This window comes from Topomyia yanbarensis, chromosome 3 (genome assembly GCF_030247195.1).
Source record: "Topomyia yanbarensis strain Yona2022 chromosome 3, ASM3024719v1, whole genome shotgun sequence".
In the NCBI taxonomy this organism is placed as follows: domain Eukaryota; kingdom Metazoa; phylum Arthropoda; class Insecta; order Diptera; family Culicidae; genus Topomyia; species Topomyia yanbarensis.
In genome coordinates, this window is record NC_080672.1 from 144,978,392 (window position 1) to 145,000,572 (window position 22,181).

Genomic DNA, 22,181 nt, shown 5'->3' on the forward strand with positions numbered 1-22,181 from the left:
TCAAAATTCACTTTGAATGGAAATTCCGGACAAACCGTAACTCGCAGATCACAGATGTTGGCAGTAGATTAAAGGGAAAAGTTTTCTTTGCGTTAACTACTATGTACTGCATTCGGCCAGTAACGGTTGGTCCTTAATTTCCTTTCATAGAGAATTTTGACAGTTGGTTTTTACGCCTTAATCATATGTTTGTCGAGATTTTAACTAATTTTCACCTCAATCTTGTAGTATTTTTGTCGCAAAATGTCATAATAGCGAAAACGCAGTTTGTTTACATTTGCAATTTAGGCCCTAAAGAAAGATCTATATGTCGAAATTTACTGTTTTTCATTCCACATGTCTTTATAAATAAACATATAAGCATCGTCTTTGGTTTCGATGACATTCTATAATGTCAAATCCTGTTTGACGTGGGGACAATCCGCAATCAGCCGCAGGCCGCAGTACACGCAAATCTAATCGATCAATTCGGGAGTTCTCTTTTGGTTGCAACCCTCCAATTATTTTCCTGTTCAAATTAAAATGATAATTCAATTTGTGAGCAAAGTATCTTGCCAGATTTATCGTGAAAAGTGCGAATGTTAAAAGTGTGTTCAAGTGTTCGATTTATGTTATACAGAAAGGACGTGTTGCTCGGAGAAAGCCTTTGGTGCAGAATATAGAACATCATCCAGTTAAACAAGTAAGCAGCTGCTGCGTCCAGAAACGTTCACGGTACGGGAGCAATAGTTACAAACATGTCTTTAAATCAATTAGTTCTATTTATGTAGTAGATCGGCATCAATAGAAATAAGTTTGCACAAGGGATTCATATTTTCTGTTTGGCCCTTCTATATATGTACGTTCAGACAAATCGCGTCATAAAATGCCCAGCAAAGTTTTTGTTGAATTCGCTGAATTTCTGGGAAGCAGATTTAGTCTTCGTGGCTCGAAAGGCAAGGGAGCGGAGGAAGATGGTACCAGAAGTGATATAAAATATGGTTATGAACGAGTACCCCATGAACCGCTGCACGGTAATGGTCAGCACTATCACAAGAAGCAGCGAATGTTCGGACGTAATTTCTTTAAAACTTTTCTAGCTGCTGGCGACAAGATCGGATCGATCAATGCGGTGAGCGAAACGAACAAATATGACATCAACGACTAATCTTACATATTCTATCATCCTTTATCGTCAAAATAAGCTAGTATGTAGTTAGTTTGGCCGAGGTTTCAATCATTAGTTTTTGATCAAGCATTTTTACTAACATACTAACAGTAGATTTTAATACAGGGTAATTGTCTAGTTTATAGACTTTGGTGATAGAGGTCCATTTTTAATGCGGATATTTATCAAAAGCGTACATTTTGCCATAAACCGAATCCGAGAGCAAAAGTGTATTTTTTCACCAAAGTTTGTTCCGAGGCCGGATCTGTCGGGCGAGGTGTTTATTAACCGGTTTCCGGAATTATAAGCAAACCTGTGGTCCTCTCAATTGCCCTGTTCACTAAAACATAGTGGCTATGGCTAGTTTAAAGCCGACTGAGCGGTAACGGCGTAACCCCATTTGTCAGTGTCCGGTTGTGACTACGCCATATCGCTTTCTAGCGTTCTGCTTCTAGTGCACTGCTTTAAACTAACCATAGTCCCAATGTTTGAATAAACCGGGAAAACGAGAGGATTACAGATTTGCTTGTAATTCTGATGGTGGGTTAATCAATACCTCGTTCGGCAGTTGCGCAACGGCTTTGCGCCTCCTCGTATCCTTGGACTCGGGTATGCGACCAAGCCGCATCACACGAGCTGCGCTGCAAAAGCTCAGTTGTTAGAGCACTATGTCTTTGTTATATTAGGTCCAAAGCTAAAGTTTTAATAAAGTCTTTGTTAAATTTCTCAAAATAACTAATTATAAACATATCAATACCTATTGTGCGTATGTTGAGCCTCAGAACGATCCATTATTTGCCAACCAACATCATATTACTATCTCTTCCTGTTTTTTTATAACGTCAATGTTAACCCTTCATAAGGCCCAGAGTTTTGGGCTAATAATGAATGTTATATTAATGGAAGCACGGTTCTTCTACTTAGTTAAAATATATTTATATTTATTTCGAATTAAAACTGCCTTGAAAAGGTGGCAATATAGTAAAAACATTATATGAAACTCCATTTCTTAAGTATAGTCTAGGAAGAAACCCAAACTAAAGCTTATGTTAGCTGCCGTAATTCCAGTTTTTATGCAACCATTTTTGTAATTACTAGTTTTACTGTTTTTAAGGGGGGGATGTTGATTTTATTCGTGCCTTATAATTAAAAGAACGGTATAGCAACCCTCAAACTTTGAATATTTTTTCTCAGGTCTGGATGGCCACTCAAAATAATTCAAAATAATTCTAATTTACATTATAGTAGTGACCTATCTTACTCGTATGTTTCATGTTTATGTCCGCATTTTTTTCAAAAACAAATATATCGAAAAACAAACACTTCCCAAGTAACAATTCAAGTTTTATAGTATGCTACAAGAGCAGTCTAGGCTTTATGAGTGGCTATAAAACTACCATAAAACCTAAATTATTACTAGGGTTAATTCGTGTTCAGCATTAGTTTTTACATAGGTTTAAACTAACTTAACAATTCTTTACATTGATTAAATGTATTGTACTGAGAACTAAAGATAATGCGTTTTCGCAGAACAACCCACGAAAACATAAACGACGCCATAACTAATACAGCTGATCCAAAGTAACAGCTGAAATGACAGTCGTCAACGATATTCTCTATCGTGTATCTAATTAACGCAACATGAGCGACCTCTGCAATAACATAGCAAAGATAATGTCTTATACCTATTGTACCACCATACCCATTTTACCTCATTCTACTCTATTATTACGAATTTTATACTATTTTTTCAAAATAATCCACACGTTAATGCTACGTGAAAACATGTGATTTTTCTCCATCGCACTTTTCACTTTTACGTGGATCATAAGTAACACAGAATGAACACTCGCCTGATCTCACGTAATACTTACGTGATTTTCCACGTATTATTTACAAAGTAACCTAATAGCCTAAAGTAACCTATATGATAAGTTTGTAATTTTTACAAACATTTCAACTATCATTCCATCGGAATTTCACGTAAAACTTACGTGATTTCTCCCGTATCTTTTATAAATTATTTTAATACTAGTTACGTGGTGAACTTGTAAATTGTACAATAACTCTTGTGTAATATGAAAAATTCTTGAATTGTAATAAGCAGATTACAGATGAGACAACTACTGATGTAATTGGGTTATGATAGAACACGTATAAAGCTTAGTGTTGGCAAGTTTTATTTAAATTAAACACATTATAGGTTTATTCGTGAAGGAAATCTTTTGAGTATCGACACAGTAATAACTTTTGCTATTATCGAATGTAAGTAATATAAATAAGCAATAATTATGTTAGTATAGAGTAAGACGCGCAATAAATCTTTAAAATGGATAGAACTATTATATGATACTAGCTAATACCCATCGCGCGTTTCTTCGACTTTCAACGAAATAGGAGGAAAACACAATTTGTTCCAAAGCGCCATCTGGTGGGCAGATAATCCTTAACCAATAGCACACAAACACGCTCCAGAACAAATGTCTACTATGTATAAATTTTCACAGCAATCGGTTAAGTTTAGGAGTCCATAAATCATATACATACAAACATTGACTTTTATATACAGTGAAAACCCGTTTTTATCAGCCCCTAATTTTGTCAGCTTTTCGAGCCGATTTCATTAACCAGCCAGGGTTATGAGGCAGTGTATACGGACTAATGTTTTATAAAAATAAATAAATAAACATGTTTTGTTATTGCCCCCATTTTGTCAATCAAAGATACACCACAAGGGCTGATAAAAACGGGTCTTCGGTGTATGTAGATATGACCATTCATGAAACAAAGCTCCGACAAGTCACGTTTTTCTCGTTTTAAAGAAGTGTAGCTCCTGATGTTAACTTGCTTGTTGTTTACTTATTTATCCACGGCTTCAACCTTGAAAGTTATTCGCTACCGTCGCGATTTTTGTTATGTAGCTAGTAATAGTTGCGTTTAGTAACAGAAACAAGAAGCGAAGTAGTTGCGCATGTTGCATTGAATCTGCTCATTATTTCCCAATTTGAGTGGTTTAGAAATATTGCTGCTTGAAAAAAAAAATCTTCCTGATTTACATTAGAAGAATATAAAAAATAAGGATTGATATTCGATTTTACTAGCTTCACTGAATCCCGGAAAAAAAAATCTGAGAATTGCACTAACGTCCAGTTTACCCGTTTAATATACTCTATCGGTCGGCTAATTCCCGTGAATTTTGAGCTTTTACGTTGATGTGCAAAGAGAAAGACAACAGAAATGTGTTATTGGACATTAGACACAAATACACTTCGAATACATTAAGTATTATGCCCGTTCAAAATAATATAAAATGAGTGACCAGCAACTTGATTTCAAAAAAATTGCACGTAGTCGAAACGTGTGCTGTTCTCGTTTACTTAGTTTTAAGTTCAGGATGTTTAATGTAAAAAATTCGTGTATTTTTTTCTGGTAAATCAAATACAAAATCAAGTACAAAAAATAACCATTCCTTTTAGCTAATAATAATGCAAAGGAATGCATCGGAATTTATAGATATCTCGGCGTTATAGATATGCCTAGAAATCTATTGCGGGGACCTTTGCCCGCGTTCATTTTGTGTAAATTTGATATCCTAATAACACTAGAAGCTACAAACAGCTACCAAGCCACAAGAATTGGAGTAACATAATATTTTGCTTTCCGAATGTCAAATCGCCGATTTGTTTACTGATTGGTTAATTTGTCAATATTTCTTTGGCACTTGTATTAGTTGTGTTTTCATCCAAATACTTCAAAGAGTAAAGGTTATTCACAAGTTGAGAAAATTCAACTCAAGTCGATACTTATTTTTTGAAAGATCGCAATATTTTTAAATTTGAGTACTCATAGTTCAAATTATCAACAGTTTTGTATGGCGTGTTACACTTGTTTTGCGAGAAAGATGTTTGCTATAATAGACGCTAGGCTTCAACCCTCATATTGTGACGCGATTTTCAAATCTTAATTTTTGGCGGCGATGACGTCAAGTGAGTGGTTGGAGTACAAAAGGGGCTAACCCACATTTTGCATTTTTACAGGAAATGGAAAAAACTTCGGCATTTCCATATTAACATTGCTTTTATTATTAAAATACACAATTTAATTAGCACTTCATTGACCCATGTTGTCTAGAAAAAATAAGATCATTACATGAACTACTCTTCAATTCAAGAGCATTTTTGTATTTCGAGGGTGTAACTCCGGGGGTACCTAGCGTCAAAACGGGGCTAACCCATAATTCACACGTCCTTTCCTTATTTTTTGCTTTAGAGTTAAGGCCAGTTTACAGTCATCTTTCTTCACACATTCCTCTACTTCCTCTGACTTCTTCTATCCACCTATTCCTGCTGCTTTACCCTTCCCATAGCAAGTATGTGAGCGGCACTTACCTTCAGGAACGAATATCTGGGCCGAAACGCCAACGTACAATGCGATCCAACCATAAACTATATTATATCGAGTTCACCGATAAGTGAGCTACAACATAACATTTACTGATGGCGAATCGATGGACTGCTTTTACATAAAACCTCGGAAAACGAACGATAAAACACGAATTTCCATTAGACAAAATTTAGGGTTGGCCCCTTTTGGACGCCAGCTAGTACTAGGGTTACCTTCATGCTCAACTTTGACTGCTAATAGCAAAAAATCTAAAAATTATTTTCATTTATTTTCTTGAATGACTGTCCACGTGGGTTACTTAGAACTATTCAAAAATGCAAAAAATTCAATTTAAAAAAAATGTGGATAGCCCCTTTTGGACGTCAGCCATTCAAGTAGTAAGTATGTTCGTGTAGTATACCGCTGTAAGCTAGCCCAATTCGATTATCATTTTGTGCTGCTGTATAGAAATATACGAAGTTGGGCTCAAAAAATCGAAAAAATGCATATTCCAAAAGTACACGCATTTGAAGTTATAGCCGTTCATAGCCCGCTGATTCTATCCACGAATGGAATTAACAAAATACTTTAACGCGATTTTCTCGGAATGGAGTTTTTTGAAAAGTACCAATGCTGTGAACGATCAACCAATTTTTATATCTTTTTTTTTAAATTCTTGCTTATAATTTCGTGTGCTTGAATGGTTCCTTTTTCATCCAAAAATGTTTCATTGTAATGAAGTTTTGTTTAAAATTTTGAACACTCCGAACATCGATTTTTTTGTCAACATGGTTTTTCTATTGGTTTTTTTTTGGAAAATCGAACAGTTGTTTTACTTTTTTTAATTTGATTCAGAAGCTCATCAACTTTTAAACTTAATGGAAATGTACCGGATAAATTCATCTGGTACTCGATTATTTGGAATTCCGGAAGTATATTCCAGTACTGGGATGCTATTTGTGAATTTTAGTGGAATCCTATTGTTTAAGTTTATATCTCCTGATAAAGTAGAACATGCGCTCGAAAATCTGGATTTACTGGAATAAGATTAACACATATGGACCAAATCGCGGACATTCAGACGGTTATTTCGACATGAATTTCCCTGATAATACATATTTCTGTTATGAATTATACAACCAACTGAGAGTATGCTCATTTGGTGAGATTTTCTACAAATATAAAAATTTTTGTATGCTTTGTTATTTGTGAGTTAAAAACGTCTAAGTATGGGCTGTTACGTTACATCATTTTGGAAGCAACTTTTAAAGTTGGCTTACATTGCCGAAAAAGTCTGCTCTCCTAATGAACTATTTTTAACAAATGTTACATATTTTCTAATCTTGAGGACGAAAGCTGAAAACAAAATGTCGATAACGTTGGAAAAAAAAAATTCGTGTGAAAGCAAAAATGTTCGGACTGTTACGTTACACTAAAAGACAGTTACGTTACATGTGCGTCTAAATTTGGATTAATTAAGTTGTTTTCATAATAAAATATGCAATAGATTCAAAGAAATCGAAATTAAATTATAAAAAACCCAATTTATTTTTAAACTTATATAATTTAAAACTAGATTTGGATCCCAATACAATGTATCATTGTTTAGTTTATTCCGATGCAGCTGACGTTAATAATACGAATCCGAAACACTAAAACAAAAAAAAACCATACTTCATGTAAGGCATGTGCCCTCATGCACAAAGAAATTGGTCTTGTCCAAAATTTTTCCCACTTGGGAGTTTTGCATAATTCCAGGCGTTTGGTACTTATACCAAAAGACAGTTTCGGTTCATATTCCTCGTCGGCAAACAGAACCTCTGTGCTTACTATCGAGACATCACTCGGTATAAGCCAGTGGTTTAGTGTTCACGCAAGACGTGTGACTTTTTGGAATTTAGTGTCTAACTAGTGCTAATTTGGGTACTAGTTCAGATACATAGTCTAACTGGACACCCAGATGGTGCTAGTTACTGACGAGGAGAATCCGAAACACTAAAACAAAAAAAAACCATACTTCATGTAAGGCATGTGCCCTCATGCACAAAGAAATTGGTCTTGTCCAAAATTTTTCCCACTTGGGAGTTTTGAATAATACGTGGTCAATTGAGAAAAAAAAATATTTTTTGAAATTGGATAAGCAGGACAATACCTTCTTTTCAATCACCTACCTACTATACTTTCGCATAGGTTCAAATACACTAAACCTTGTGAGTACAACTATTGTCGAGCAAGTCCGAATGTATCAAACGGATCTGTTTACATTGCAGTAGAAAATAAATTTTAATTCTTTCTGAAGATTCGAGAGGAAATTCATATGGATACGTTTTTAACTTCTTTGGGACACTACTAGAAGAATAAAATTCTTAAATAAAATTTTATTATGCAATAAAAGAATTTTATTTTTCATGTTGTGACCCAATTGAAAGTTAATGAAACTAGTAAATTATATGCTTGTTTCGTAGTGTTATAAGAAGCAAATGCTTCATTATTCACTTGAATTTGATGAGCCGTCGCTATGTCGCGAATACTTTTTACTTTAGTAATAAAAGCAAGCTTATTCAAAATGTACTTTACATCGATAATATCATTTTTATAGATTTCTCGATGTTAATATTCATTTCTGTACTGTTCAATACAGTAACAAATTCTGAAGTAATGTACGATGCAATCAAAAGTAATAATATGCTTCCTCGACAATGTTTTGGCATTTGCCCCTATGCTATCCATACAGAATTTCCCGGGTGAAATCGTGCAATAGTTATACTAAATTTTCATACTAAAGTCGCTTTTGGAGAGAAAACAGTAAATGCAGCAATGAAATTATTTGCAAACTACTTGCCTTATTTAACTTATTTTGAGCATAAAAAGTACGTTTTTGGGTTATAAAATAAACATAGTATAAAAAATTAAGTAAAAGACTGTTACCTTACAAATTGTTTTTGGCTCTACACAACGACATACCGCCATTGTTTTATTTTTTTAGAAAATAGGTCGAAAATGATCGAAGAAAATTTTATGTTTATGTTTTGTTGACGTAGTAATCTATGTACAAAAAGACTTTTTGGGATTTTGGACTGTTACGTTACATTTAAAAAAGCGACCGAATACTTTATCATTCAAAAAATGTTTGTTTCTTCGAGTACTTATTACAGTTACGTTTACTTAACTTTAATCAACCAAAAAAATTTATTGAATATAACTATTTTTTTAGTTTAGCGTTCAATTTTCGCTTGTTTTTACTCACTAAGAGGCAATTTAAAATCGAGCGTGATATTTTCGATATCAATAACAATTTTGGGTTAACAGTTGCATTTTTCGATTCTTCAGGACGTCTATTACTCACAAAAAATCAGAAAAGAGCGGAAATGGAATAAATTTTAATGTGCGCGTGGTTTCGTTTTTCGCTTTTTGGTCCATATAGTTTCATTTAGCTGGGTCGAAAAATCGATGACATTCTGAATTCAAATTAAATAAAAATTGACATAAATACAAATTTTTTAATAGGCAGTAGCTCGGGAATCTTATCGGTTGTTTTTTGTGGGGCACATAACGGTTAATTGCATTTGAAATAATCCAAATAAAAAAAATGTGGATTTAGGAAAAAATTGTTAACATCGCTTAATTTCTCGATTTGTTGTATACCTAGAGATTTCATGTTTTGATCGAAGGTAATAGCATTCTCGACAACTTTACTGAAGAAACCAAATCTCTTACAAACAGCTTCGAAACTATGTCTTTAGCGCAAAAAAATGTTTTCGTATTTGTATTTCACTTTTGTCCACTTTAAAAATGTTACGATACCTTGTATACCTGTTTTAATCCATTTAGTGGTACAATTGTGCCTTTCTCATTTATCCGAACTATCATTTAAATGCTGGTTACGTTAAATATAACATTGTAGAAATGTCAATTACATTCTTTTTACAATTGGTAAGCGGTGAAACCTCCCCTTTTAAATCTTCCATTTGCTATTTTGATTTGTGAAAATTGGTTAACCTTCCGCAAGTCGCGTTAGTGCACTGAGTGCACGTTGCTCTGAAAATCCAGCGAAATCGTCTTAGAGTAGCTGCGGCTGCTCGTTCAATGAGCCATTTGCGCGACTTCCGGAGGGTTAAGTCATTAGCGACTAACGGATGTGACATTAATTCTAGAATATGCCCGAGACCCGGCAGTTCCGGAACTGTCGATAGTGGACAATAACTTTAAAGAATCTTTGATTGGCCATCAGTGATCTAGATTTGCAAATCGAAGTAATGTGATGTTCATTTCAATAGATTTTTAACCACCGAGGTAATATTTATAACAGGTAATAATACGATTGTAACGATTTATATGAAAAATTTGCTGTGTGACCATACTAACCAACCTATAACTCCGGAACCAAAAGTCAGATCTGTAAAAAATTCAATAGCAATCAATGGGAGTATCATATCTTTCATTTGATATCAAATTTGTAAAATTCAATCGAAAATTCTAAATAAATAAATAAAATAAATAAAATAAATAAGTGTGACATTTGGAAGTTGCCAAGTTCCCCGGGGGCTTCAAGAACCGTCATAGGTGGCCGGTGTGCTCAAACCTACTTTGATTGTGTAAATGTGTATTACATCATTTAGCCATCATGATGGTACCATTTGATATGGGATTGTGTTGTGTGACCGCACTTTTAAACCCTTAACACCGGAATCAGAACTCCAATCCAAATGAAGTTCAATAGCGATCAATGGCGATGCTGCACCTTTCCTTTGAATATAATATTGTTAAAATCGGCTCATCCACCTCTGAGAAAAATGAGTGAGTTTATTTGACACATGCATAACACACATTTTCCGATCTCGACGAACTGAGTCAATTGGTGTAAGAGATTCGATTAGAAAGTTGAAATAGCAAAACCTTTCTATGTGAGAATGGCAAAAATCTAATTACACGACAGCCCCTCACCATCTAACACATTTGATCTATTTTAATTTCTCTGCTTGTGTGTGATTTCGCCTTAAAGGCAGTGGTACGATCACTGTCGCCTATGCGATGGTCATGTGACGTCATTATAGCCCTGGGATAGCATAAGGGTTGCTGGTACGAATCCTCCCTCTGGCGTTCTGTTTTACTCAATACTGTCTGTTGCTCATCAGTTGCTTGCGGGATGTTGGAGTAGACGAGAAAAATCCAAAGACGTCAAATCGCAACGAACTCTGTACATGTCAATGACAAAAAATGAATGTCAGTTCTGTGAACAAAGGCCCTCCCAGAAATCACCGAGGAAACTTATCTACGGAAAGAAATGCCAAAACTCAGTATCCAATATCATTGCCTAAACCATAAATCGTTGTGTGGCTGCTGTTCAGGCAACAATGACAACTACAAAAGCCAGATCAAGCACCACAAACTCAACAACTAATACCATCAGTGAAGAAGCTGCTATCAATGACGGAGAGTTCGCACTAGAGATGGGCTAACCGGTTGAGTTTTTTTTTGGAAAGATGGGTGAAGCGAATTGATCGAAGCTTTTGTACATTATACTACATCATTTCAATAACATTCTGTAATTTGTTCATGCAACAATATCTACAGCTTTTTGTGATGAAGCTTTTTGTGGAACGTCTCTGGAAAAACACGATTTGCGATGTTAACTGCCATTCAAAAACTACTTGACCGATTTATTTCAAACTTTGCATACACATTCTATGTAAAAAATGCCTAACCCCTACGTTGAGTTTTTGAGATTATTTTTTCAATTAAGAGTTTTTTTACTAATAAAATAGTGGAATAACTGTTTTTCAAGAACATTTTCGCCATTTTATGTGTTGAGTTGATATTTTTGCCCGAAAAAAATACAGAATGTTATTGAAATGATGTAGTGTAATGTAAAAAAGTTTCGATCAATTCGCTTCACCCATCTTTCTAAAAAAAATTGACAAGCAACTGATTTTTTTACGCTGGAACCCTTACACCCCCCTTAACTCGCTCTAAAGAATCATAATCATGCCAACCTCTTAAATTGATTCATTCAGTTCTTGTTGGATCTCATTGGGCTCATAATAATTAGTCACTTTTTCAGTGAATCGCAGTTCTTGAAAAAAGAATCGCGGTTCATTCATTCTTTTTGAAGAATCGATTCTTTTAATCGATTCGTGATTCATGCGCCCATCTCTAGTTCGCACTCATGACCCACAAGGAAGGGAAGATAGGAAGAACACTTGATCGCGAGCATCAAGGCAGTAACCACGATGATGAAAGGAACGTGTATGACGACGCACAGTGATCAACTTCCATACAAAATTCGGACAAAACCTCAAAAGTGGCCCGAATTGTTTATTTTTAATTTCTTTTTCTTCAAAATTGTGACGCTTCAGGTGGTTCAAAAATTTAACATTAAATTTAATGTGATTTTTTATCAGAATACACATTTTTTCAATTGTTGAAATCGCTGAGAAATGTTTATAAATTATATTGTGAACCCTGGTTAATCGAACACTACCATGCGTCTCCATCAGAAATATCATGAAAAATTACCTTTTTTGATACGTCGGGGCAGAAAGGGTAAAACAAGACATTCATTTTCGGAAAGGACACTAATTTTGAAGTATCATGTACTACAAGCGATCATTCAGAACCGAACCGTTTCAAAGCGAAGTACAGACACTTTGAACATTATAACTTTAACTTAATGCTCGATTTATTATTTGTTTTTCATGCCTGAGCGAGAAGAAAGGCTTGTATCGACTATTTCGAATGGCAAGTACAAGTCCAGCGAATAGGTATATGAATGACCCCATAAAATACAGTTGGCGAGGAATCAAATATATTCTCACCGCTAATTGCAAGTTTGAAGTAGAGGATGGACATAACGTAGTCGGTAAATCGATTGCCTTTTACGCAGCTCATCTGGGTTCGATTCCCAACCCCGCACATAGGGTTAGAGATTTTTCCAAGAGATTTCGCTAACCCAAAAAGAGGCGAATGACCCTAAGGTTAAAACCTCTATAATAAAAAAAGTTTAAAGTACGTGATCGGACAGCCTCTCCCTATTATTTTTTTAATATTGTAAATATATAAAATACCCACGCATCCGTGACGCTAACGACTTGAGTCGTTTCAAATAAACGAATTAAATAAAAATAAATCATGTTTAATGTGACACTTACTTTCGAACATAATGTTGCATTTCAGCAGAATATTTTCTTCTCTCCTTATTTGCTTTGAAGGCGCGTGGCGTGCTTTTAGATTCAACTACTTTTTAGCGATGCTACTTACTTTAAATTCGAAGCTGGTAGGTACTACCTTATTTTCAATAATAAATCAACAAGGTATCGTAAATTTGCTAGATAAAATTCCCTCTTCAACCCAATCTTGAGCAAAATTCAGCGCAATTCTCTGCACAGCAGCTTAATGCCACAGTACGGTTTGCCTGATTGTGTTCGTGTTTCTTCTTTCTTTTCAATCGGTCTAATAGTGATAATTTTTTGTTATTTTTTTCGAGAAAAACTGAAGAAATTTCGCGAATAACGCGTTCAATGCTGGCCTGTTGCTCATGCTTGTGGTTTGTTTGGGTAGACGAGAAGATTAACGTAACGTAATTTCAGGATCGTTGTTTTACAATAGAGAATTCTTTATGTATCGGTCTCATTTTTAGCTATTTAATCATCAATATTACTGCAAGACGGCTACAGATTGTTGAAATCTATTGCTCCACAGATAGTATTTCCATAAGTTAATATCGAAGACCGCATATCAAGAAGACTGGCAACTCTGTTCAGAATCTGAAGACAGTAACAACAACGCCACTTGCGGGTAAATGTGATACTTCCCATTGTGATGCACACACACATATACACTTTTACATTAAGGCTCAAGTTTCCTTTTTTGAGCATGTGTTAGAATTGAACGCTTGGTAGTATGCGTAGGAAAAAATGTGTTCAGCTTTGCAACCGGATTATCCATATACAACCTTTTCAAAACTCCAAAAGAAGAAAAACAGTCGATTCATTAGATCATCACTATTCAAATCATGCAAAATAGCTGCTGGAAAAACTGTCGGCTTAGTTGAATTGTGCTTTTGAAAAAGTGGCTGTGATTTTTTGCCACACTACTACAACTTACTAAGGTACGCAACACAACTGCGCAATGAAAAAACCACAGCCAATTTTTTAAAAGCACCATTCAGCTAAGCCGATCGTTTTTCCAGCAGCTATTTAGCATGATTTGAATAGTGATGATCTAATAAATCGACTGATTTTCTTCTTTTAGAGAAGGATAATCCGCTAAGCTAAACACATTTTTTTCAACACATACTATCAAGCGTTTAATTCTCATACACACTCACCTAAAGTTCTTTGAACCTTAAACTTCCTACCTTCATACGATAGAGTTGCTGCAAACTCTGTCGCTTCTTGTTTGTGGGGATGGAAAGAGATCAGTCTTCTTAATATGTAGTCTTCGCTAATATGTTAAGTCGATTTCAACATTGTTCAATAGAGACGTCGTTTTTTATACGCTGCGCTGACCCCGTGCGTTGACGTTTTCTATGGTTCCCTCTCCGGATGAACAAATGGAAGTTGAATCGGGTTCAACTTCTAAGGCTCCCCCGGCCCAAATGCTATCCAGAACTCTCAACTGGTCCATTTGTGGTCTTCTTTCAGCCCAAGACTAAATCACTGAATTTTCTTCAGATTTCTAAAGACCTGACGGAACGGTTCTTGGCTGTGACCGAAATTTCAAAGGTCCGCTCGGACAAGATAAGGGTGTTGCTAGCCAACTCAAAGCAGGCAAACGATGTTGCTTGCTGTGAGCACTTTACGCGGGATTATAACGTGTATATTCCAGCTGTAAAAGTACAATCCGAAGGCGTCGTAACCGATGAGAGTTTGACGTGCGAGGATCTGCTGAAGCACGGGGTTGGCCGTTTCAGAGACCGCTTACTTCAGCCAGTGAAAATACTTGAGTGCAAACGTTTGCACTCAGTAGTAGTTGCGGGGGATGGTTCAAAAACGTACCCCCTATCAAACTCTTATCGGGTGACCTTCGCTGGTACCGCTTTACCAAATTTCGTCCTCTTGCACAAGGTTTGTCTGCCTGTGCGTTTGTTTGTACCGCGGGTCATGAATTGCACAAAGTGTAAACAACTGGGTCACACAGCCACCCATTGTAGCAATAAGGCCCGCTGTGGAAAATGCGGGGAGAATCATCTAGATGATTCGTGCAGTAAGCAAGCCGAAAAGTGTCCTTACTGTGCAGAGAGTCTGCATGATATCTCGGCATGTCCCGCGTACAAACTACGCGGGGATAAACTGAAACGTTCCCTTGCGGGACGATCCAAACATTTTTTCGCAGAAATGTTAAAGAATGCTACGCCACCATCCTCAACAAACATCTATACTCACTTGCCTCCTGACAAAGGCGGGGCTGGTAACCCACAAGAGGGAACATCTACTAGGGTGCCTAGAAGTTATAGGAAGAGGAGGAACATTTGCTCTCCTAAAGTTCCTTGTAAAGGCCAGAAGGTGTCCCTTGACGGGGCTCCGAAAGTGACATCTATTGGAAGTGTTGCAACCAAACCGAAGCAATTAGCTCCTGGTCTCGGAGGATTAAGCTCATAGAAGGAGTTCCCTGCACTTCCAGGGACATCAAAAATCCCAAGTGTTCCTTTGTTTCAGTTCGAGAGTAATCACAGCACTGGAATTATAAAACTCTCGGACATAGTGGACTGGATAATAAAAACTTTCAATATTACTGATCCTATTAAAAGTCTTATTAGTCTCCCTACAGTGAGAACATTTTTGAAGCAGTTGACTGCTAAATGGCCCCTCCTCTCAGCGATTGTATCCTTCGATGGCTAACTCATCGAACGAGGTCACGGATTTGATCACTGTTCTACAGCGGAATTGCAGAAGTATCATCCCGAAAATCGATTCCTTCAAAATTTTAATAAATTGCATTATGTGAAACTTGGTTAACTTCCGACATAGATCTCTACTTCCACGGCATTAATATTATTCGCCTGGATCGAGACACCCCCTATGGAGGAGTACTTTTGGGGATCAAAAAGTGCTATTCCTTCTACAGAATTAACCTTCCCTCGATAACAGGTATTGAAGTTGTCGCTTGTCAAGTAACAACCAAAGGCAAAAGCCTTTGCATAGCTTCCATATATATTCCCCCCAACACCGCGGTTGGGCACCGACGGCTAAAAGACATCTTAGAATCCCTGTCAGCACCGCGACTAGTTTTAGGAGACTTTAACTCTCACGGTACAGCACGGTCTTCCTTAATTCAGGATCTTTGCGATAACTTCAATTTGACAATTTTAAACGCGGGTGAAATGACACGGATTCCTGTTCCTCCAGCGCGCCCGAGCGCCTTAGACTTGTCCCTTTGCTCAACATCGCTGCGGTTAAATTGCACGTGGAAGGTAATTCCTGATCCCCACGGCAGCGACCATCTGCCGATTGTAGTCTCAATCAATAACGGTTCAAGGCCATTGAAATCATTCAATATTTCGTATGACCTCACACGAAATATCGATTGGAAGAGCTATGCTGCCGCGATATCCGACAACATCGAATCTACCCAAGAACTTCCTCCGGAGGAAGAGTACAGCTTTTTGGCTGGCTTGATTCTCGACAGCGCGAATCAAGCTCAGACTAAGCCAGTACCCGGCGCGAATATACAAAAACGCTCTCCTAATCCGTGGTGGGACAAAGAGTGCTCAGACGTGTGCGCGGAGAAGGCCGCCGCGTATAAGACCTTCCGGGACGACGGGTTACCCGCTAGCTATCGACAATATGCGACGTTCGAAACGCGAAAGAAGAGTTTGATGAAAGCAAAGAAACGTAGTTACTGGCGCCGGTTCGTTGACGGACTAACGAGAGAAACATCGATGAGCACTCTTTGGGGCACGGCCCGGCGTTTGCGAAACCGAAACAGTACTAACGAAAGTGCAGAATATTCAAACCGTTGGATATTCAATTTCGCCAAGAAGGTTTGTCCGGATTTCGCCCCGGCACAGAAGATTTACCGCGCCTCTCCTCACGATAGCGCGAACGAAACACCTTTTTCGATGGTGGAGTTCTCATTTGCTCTCTTGTCGTGTAACAATAAAGCTCCGGGGCCAGACAGAATCAAATTCAACTTGTTGAAGAATTTGCCAGACTCTGCCAAGAGACGCTTGTTGAACTTATTTAATAAGTTTCTTGAGACTAACATTGTCCCACTCGATTGGAGACAAGTGAAGGTCATCGCCATCCAAAAACCAGGAAAACCAGCATTTTTCGCATGGTGACTTATCGACATCACGATTTAGCTACATGGGCCTTCCCCAGGGCTCATGTGTAAGCCCCCTGTTATACAATTTCTACGTCAACGACATTGACGAATGTCTTGACAATTCCTGCACGTTAAGGCAACTTGCAGACGATGGCGTGGTGTCTGTTACGGGATCCAAAGCTGTCGATCTACAAGGACCATTACAGAATACCTTGGACAATTTGTCTGCTTGGGCTATTAAGCTGGGTATCGAATTCTCCACGGAGAAAACTGAGCTAGTTGTATTTTCTAGGAAGCGTGAACCAGCACAACTACAGCTTCTATTAATGGGTCAAACTATCGCTCAGGTCTTCACAGTAAAATATCTAGGGGTCTGGTTCGACTCTAAAGGTACTTGGGGATGCCATATTCGGTATCAGAAATGCCAGCAAAGGATCAACTTTCTTCGTACAATAACCAGAACATGGTGGGGTGCCCACCCAGGAGACCTAATTAGGTTGTATCAAACAACGATACTGTCGGTAATGGAATAGGATGCTTCTGCTTTCGCTCCGCCGCGAACATACATTTCATCAAACTCGAAAGAATTCAGTATCGTTGTTTGCGTATCGCCTTAGGGTGCATGCAGTCGACCCATACGATGAGTCTCGAAGTGCTGTCGGGCGTTCTCCCGTTGAAAAATCGATTTTGGGAACTCTCATATCGATTGCTCATTCGATGCGATATCTTGAACCCGGTCGTGATTGAAAATTTCGAAAGGCTTGTTGAGCTCAATTCTCAGACCCGTTTCATGTCCCTGTACTTTGACTACATGGCGCAGAATATTAACCCTTCTTCTTACAATCCCAACCGTGTGCATTTCATAAATACTTCTGAATCTACTGTTTTCTTCGACACATCCATGAAAGACGAGATTAGTGGAATTCCGGACCACATACGCCCACAAGTGGTTCCAAAATTTTTTATAATAAATTCCGAGAAGTCGACTGTTCTAAGATGTTTTATACTGACGGATCAAACCTCGAAGGATCCACTGGCTTCGGTATTTTCAATCAAAAGTTCACCGCCTCCTACAAACTCAGTGACCCTGCTTCAGTTTACGCCGCAGAACTAGCTGCCATTCAGTATACCCTTGGAGTCATTGAAACATTACCCGCAGGCCATTACTTCATCGTTTCGGATAGCCTCAGTTCCATTGACGCTATTCGCTCGATGAAACATGGAAAGCACTCCTCGTATTTTTTGGGGAAAATACGGGAGCTACTGAGTGCTTTATCTGACAACTCTTTCCAGATTACCTTGGTATGGGTCCCTTCTCATTGCTCCATTCCGGGCAATGAGAAGGCAGACTCCTTAGCTAAGGTGGGTGCCTTACAAGGAGACGTTTACGAAAGACCAATTTACTTCAGCGAATTTTTCAGTTTTACTCATCAGAGAACCATCGAAAGTTGGCAAACTTCGTGGAGCAGTGGGAAGCTAGGAAGGTGGCTACATTCGATAATCCCTAAGGTATCGACGAAACCTTGGTTCAAAGGGATGGATGTGGGTCGTGACTTCATTCGTGTGATGTCGCGACTCATGGCAAACCATTACACGCTGGATGCACGTCTCCGGCGTATTGGGCTCGTGGATAGTGGTATCTGCGCTTGTGGCGACGGCTATCACGACATCGAGCACATTGTCTGGGCGTGCACCGAGTACAGTTCCGCCAGGTCTCGGCTAATGGATACCCTGCGGGCCCGAGGAAGACCAACCAACGTCCCGGTTCGAGATGTGCTGGCAAGCCGCGATGTCCTCTATATGTCCCTTAACCTTTGTGAAAACCATCAATATGCAAGTCTAACTGCCCCTTCTTATTTTCCTTATCATTCTCAGAACCCTCTTCCACCTGTATCAAAGCATCTGTATCGAATGAGCCAACAAACACGGGACCTACGGCACGAACATAACACGCTTAACTCGAAATGTAGCCGATCCACCTCTGAGCCGTACTACGAAATCGGAGGATCACCCGGCGTCCCAGTACATGATTCCCCTGATGAAGGCCACCCGAGTTTGTAATCCATCCGTTGATCTCACGATTCCTCAAACTGAAATAATCTACCCTCCCTCCCCTGACTCTTATACCCAGAAGTAACACCCCTACCCCCCCCCCCCCCCAATATCTTCACGAAGCATTTAGCTCTTCTTGTCTCTTCTAGTTTTAACTATTATATTATATAATGTCGTTGAAAATGCCCAACTCTACTACCCAAAAAAAATAACTATAATTACGAATCTTTACAAAATTCAATCATGCCCTCTAGTTATTCTTACTTTTAAGATAGTCGTAAAAAATTGTCCCCCTTAGTTAAACATTATTTGCTCCAATAATCTCACTGATAAAAATGTCAAACCATATTGCCACAAAAACTAAATGACCCCCCTAATCTTACGAAAATAATATTATCCCCTTGTGTAGATATATAAGATAGCTATAAAATCGTATTAGTTTCATTTTAAAAAAATCAATATGTAATCCCCTAGTTTTAAGCAATTTGTAAAACAAAACAAAATTGGCACCTTTAAGCTAACGCAACGTGCCTTATCAAATAAACGAATTGAATAAAAAAAATAATACATTTTTTTCTACCAGAAAAGATGGGAGGTCCGAGGAAGATTAAAGCAACATTTTTATTATCTCACATAGGGGAATTGTGGGAAAAACCGACACTGTGGGTAAAACCGACACCCCACAACTTTTCCTAGAAATCAAATTTTTATTCATTTCATAATGATACAATATTATTAGTACGTTTATTTAGAGCATTTGAAGAAAAATTGGATTTACGTTAGTGCGCCGAATGTCATAAAAATTAACAAAACATTCGACAGCAGCGTTCATACTCGTCTGGATGTAAAATTTCGTTGGTAGATTTTAAGGTTTTAACCGAACGAAAGCTTTTCAAATCACCCCATTTTTCAGTACCTATTATTATCGGCCTGTCCTATGATCAACTAGGTGCATTGAAGACGAGTTTGAAAAATTCAATATTTTTAATTGCTTTTATAAAAAAATGTGCGCTGTTGGGGTAAAATCGACACCCTATGGTTAGGGTAAAACCGACACCCTGTTAAGATGGTTGTGTATAGTTGCGATTCATTTCAAAATACTGGGGATCTTTGTGACACTTCAATTAGCCTATTAGAACACTATAGTATTAGCAGAAACACACAGAAATACTTTTATTGTGTTTATTTCTTGTAAGTCTCTTTAAAAATCAAAAATTGGAATTTTTGCTTATCTGATTCTAACGAAGCTTTTGCTATTTCTGCAAAAAGGTCATCAAACCGAATTTATAGTGTTCTCTTGGTTTGTCATAGACGAATTTTATCACAATGAGACAATGATATTATGTATACTCCAATAGATCGTTGATGATCAGAGTCCGAAAAATCAAATCTGAAAAAGATAGTTTTACTAAGAAGTGTGTGTGTCACTTATAAGTGAATGAATCCAATTAGCAGAACGTAGAACGCTTGAAAATCTTCTCTTATGAAATAAAATGACACTGGAGGTTGCAATGATGTGCGCAAGGATTATTTGGAAATACTCATATCAATAAATAATCCTATAGCATAAAATACTCTTATTTATAGTACTACGCTTTCGAACTTTCTTCCCCTCACTACATGATGAAGCAATAAAAAGCACATATTTGCATCATACATACTCACACTTTATTAATCAAGCATATATCTCATGTTTAATAAAGATAAAGATTTTAATAAAGTGGAGAGAAAATAAATTAAAGGGGGTGTCGATCTTACCCCTATGGGGTGTCGGTTTTACCCGCAGTGCTTACAAAAAGTCACTTTGTTTTCCAAGTTTTACAACCAATATTTTTTAATGAAATTAATTTTTTGAAGCGCTGAAAAAATTAAGTCTTGTTAAGAATTTTCTGAAGAAGAATTCTGCATAAAAATTATAATTTTATTGGATTTGTGGCAACTTAGAAAAAGTGTTAAGCTTAAGGTGTCGGTTTTAACCATAATTCCCCTACAATTCATCTAGATGCATTTCCTCTTCAACCCACTGCACAGTGGGACGAGCCCGGACTTAAGTCCATATATGAAGGTTATGCGATATTCTCAGTAGTATTTTTCTCGTATCAACTGAGCCATTAGAGACATTTTCGCGAGATTTTAGGTGATTTGAATGCAAAATGAATTTTTGACAGCTTTTTGAAGGGCATAACTCAAGTGTTTTTTGCATTATTTGACCATAGGAACTACATACGGTTATTCTCGTTTTTCAAAGAAACGGTTGATTTTATGAATTGCGTTACTTCACCAAAATAATCCGTGTGATAAAATTACATCGTAAAATCGCCAAAAATAAGTCACTAGTTGGTTTAGTTAGTGTTTAGATAACTGTTTGTCATGAATTTTTATTGAATTCGAACTTCTAAAGCGATAACAACAACGACGCCCGTGAATGCCCGCGATCACACTATGCTCATTCGAAAGCTTTTCATTTTCTCTTTAAAATGAGCCTATGCTAGTTTTGCGAAAACTTGCGATAAGCAGTCAAAATTTGAAAAAACTGTGAATGGAGACGCATGGTTATTACTGATATTTAATTTGAATATTCACTTTATGACTAGAATAATGACACTAATTTATGCACAGCAATAATAGCATTTAGAGCATGATCTACAAGGGTTTTACTAGTGATCAAGAGTAAGGAGCCGAATGGGAAGTATGGTTTTTAAGTGGTAAAGGAATTAAGAATGTTTAAAATTCAGTCAATATTTTCAACCATCTGAAATGTGTCATAAAATGTTTCATGAACTATGTTTGCTAACTTACGCAATAACTGTCAAATTGAGTGAACACAGTTGAGTTCTAGTCATTTGATAAGACTTTTTTTCGAGTTTGCATAGCGCTGATATAGCTTAAGGGTATGCGATATTATCCTAATAAAATAAGACCATTTTTAAATGAACCATTAACGCGAAAAAAGGATTTTGGATTTATTTTAATTTAAGGTATGAAATAAGCAATCTAAGCAACTTAAAACACACCTGCGAAAACAAAATCGTTAACCATCTTGTTGATTAGTGAATGTAATCAATATTCCACTAAGACGCTCAAAATGTTTGTTGTGAAAATGAAAAAATGGAGTTTTCATACCAAGTAACCCACTAATGAATTAAACGTTCCAAAATTAATCGATCACATCTTATTTCATCCTTAAAAATAATATAGTCATTTCTAAAGCCACATAATGAGAATCAATTCGTTTCAATACGGAAAATAAATTCCAAAATTACAATTGAAAGAAATCTTTATAAAAGACAAAATATTTACTTTTAAGCCACTCTAATAAATAGTAAAGTTAATT

At 37.1% G+C, this 22,181-nt stretch overlaps 1 protein-coding gene across 3 annotated transcripts in view; it reads left to right on the top strand.

Moving 5' to 3' along the window:
• The first annotated feature begins 427 nt into the window (after positions 1-427).
• LOC131691046 (calcium-transporting ATPase type 2C member 1) overlaps positions 428-22,181 on the top strand; it is a 162,755-nt gene continuing 141,001 nt past the window's right edge. The window contains exon 1 of one of the 3 annotated variants that reach the window (XM_058977198.1): positions 428-714. Coding sequence is in view for 1 of the 3 variants with exons in the window: in XM_058977196.1 (XP_058833179.1) it covers positions 866-1,111 (246 nt within the window). In the remaining 2 variants the exon portion in view is untranslated. Of the gene's footprint in view, positions 715-735; positions 1,112-22,181 lie in introns of those variants that run through there. The other 2 variants (XM_058977200.1, XM_058977196.1) reach the window with 2 other exon arrangements.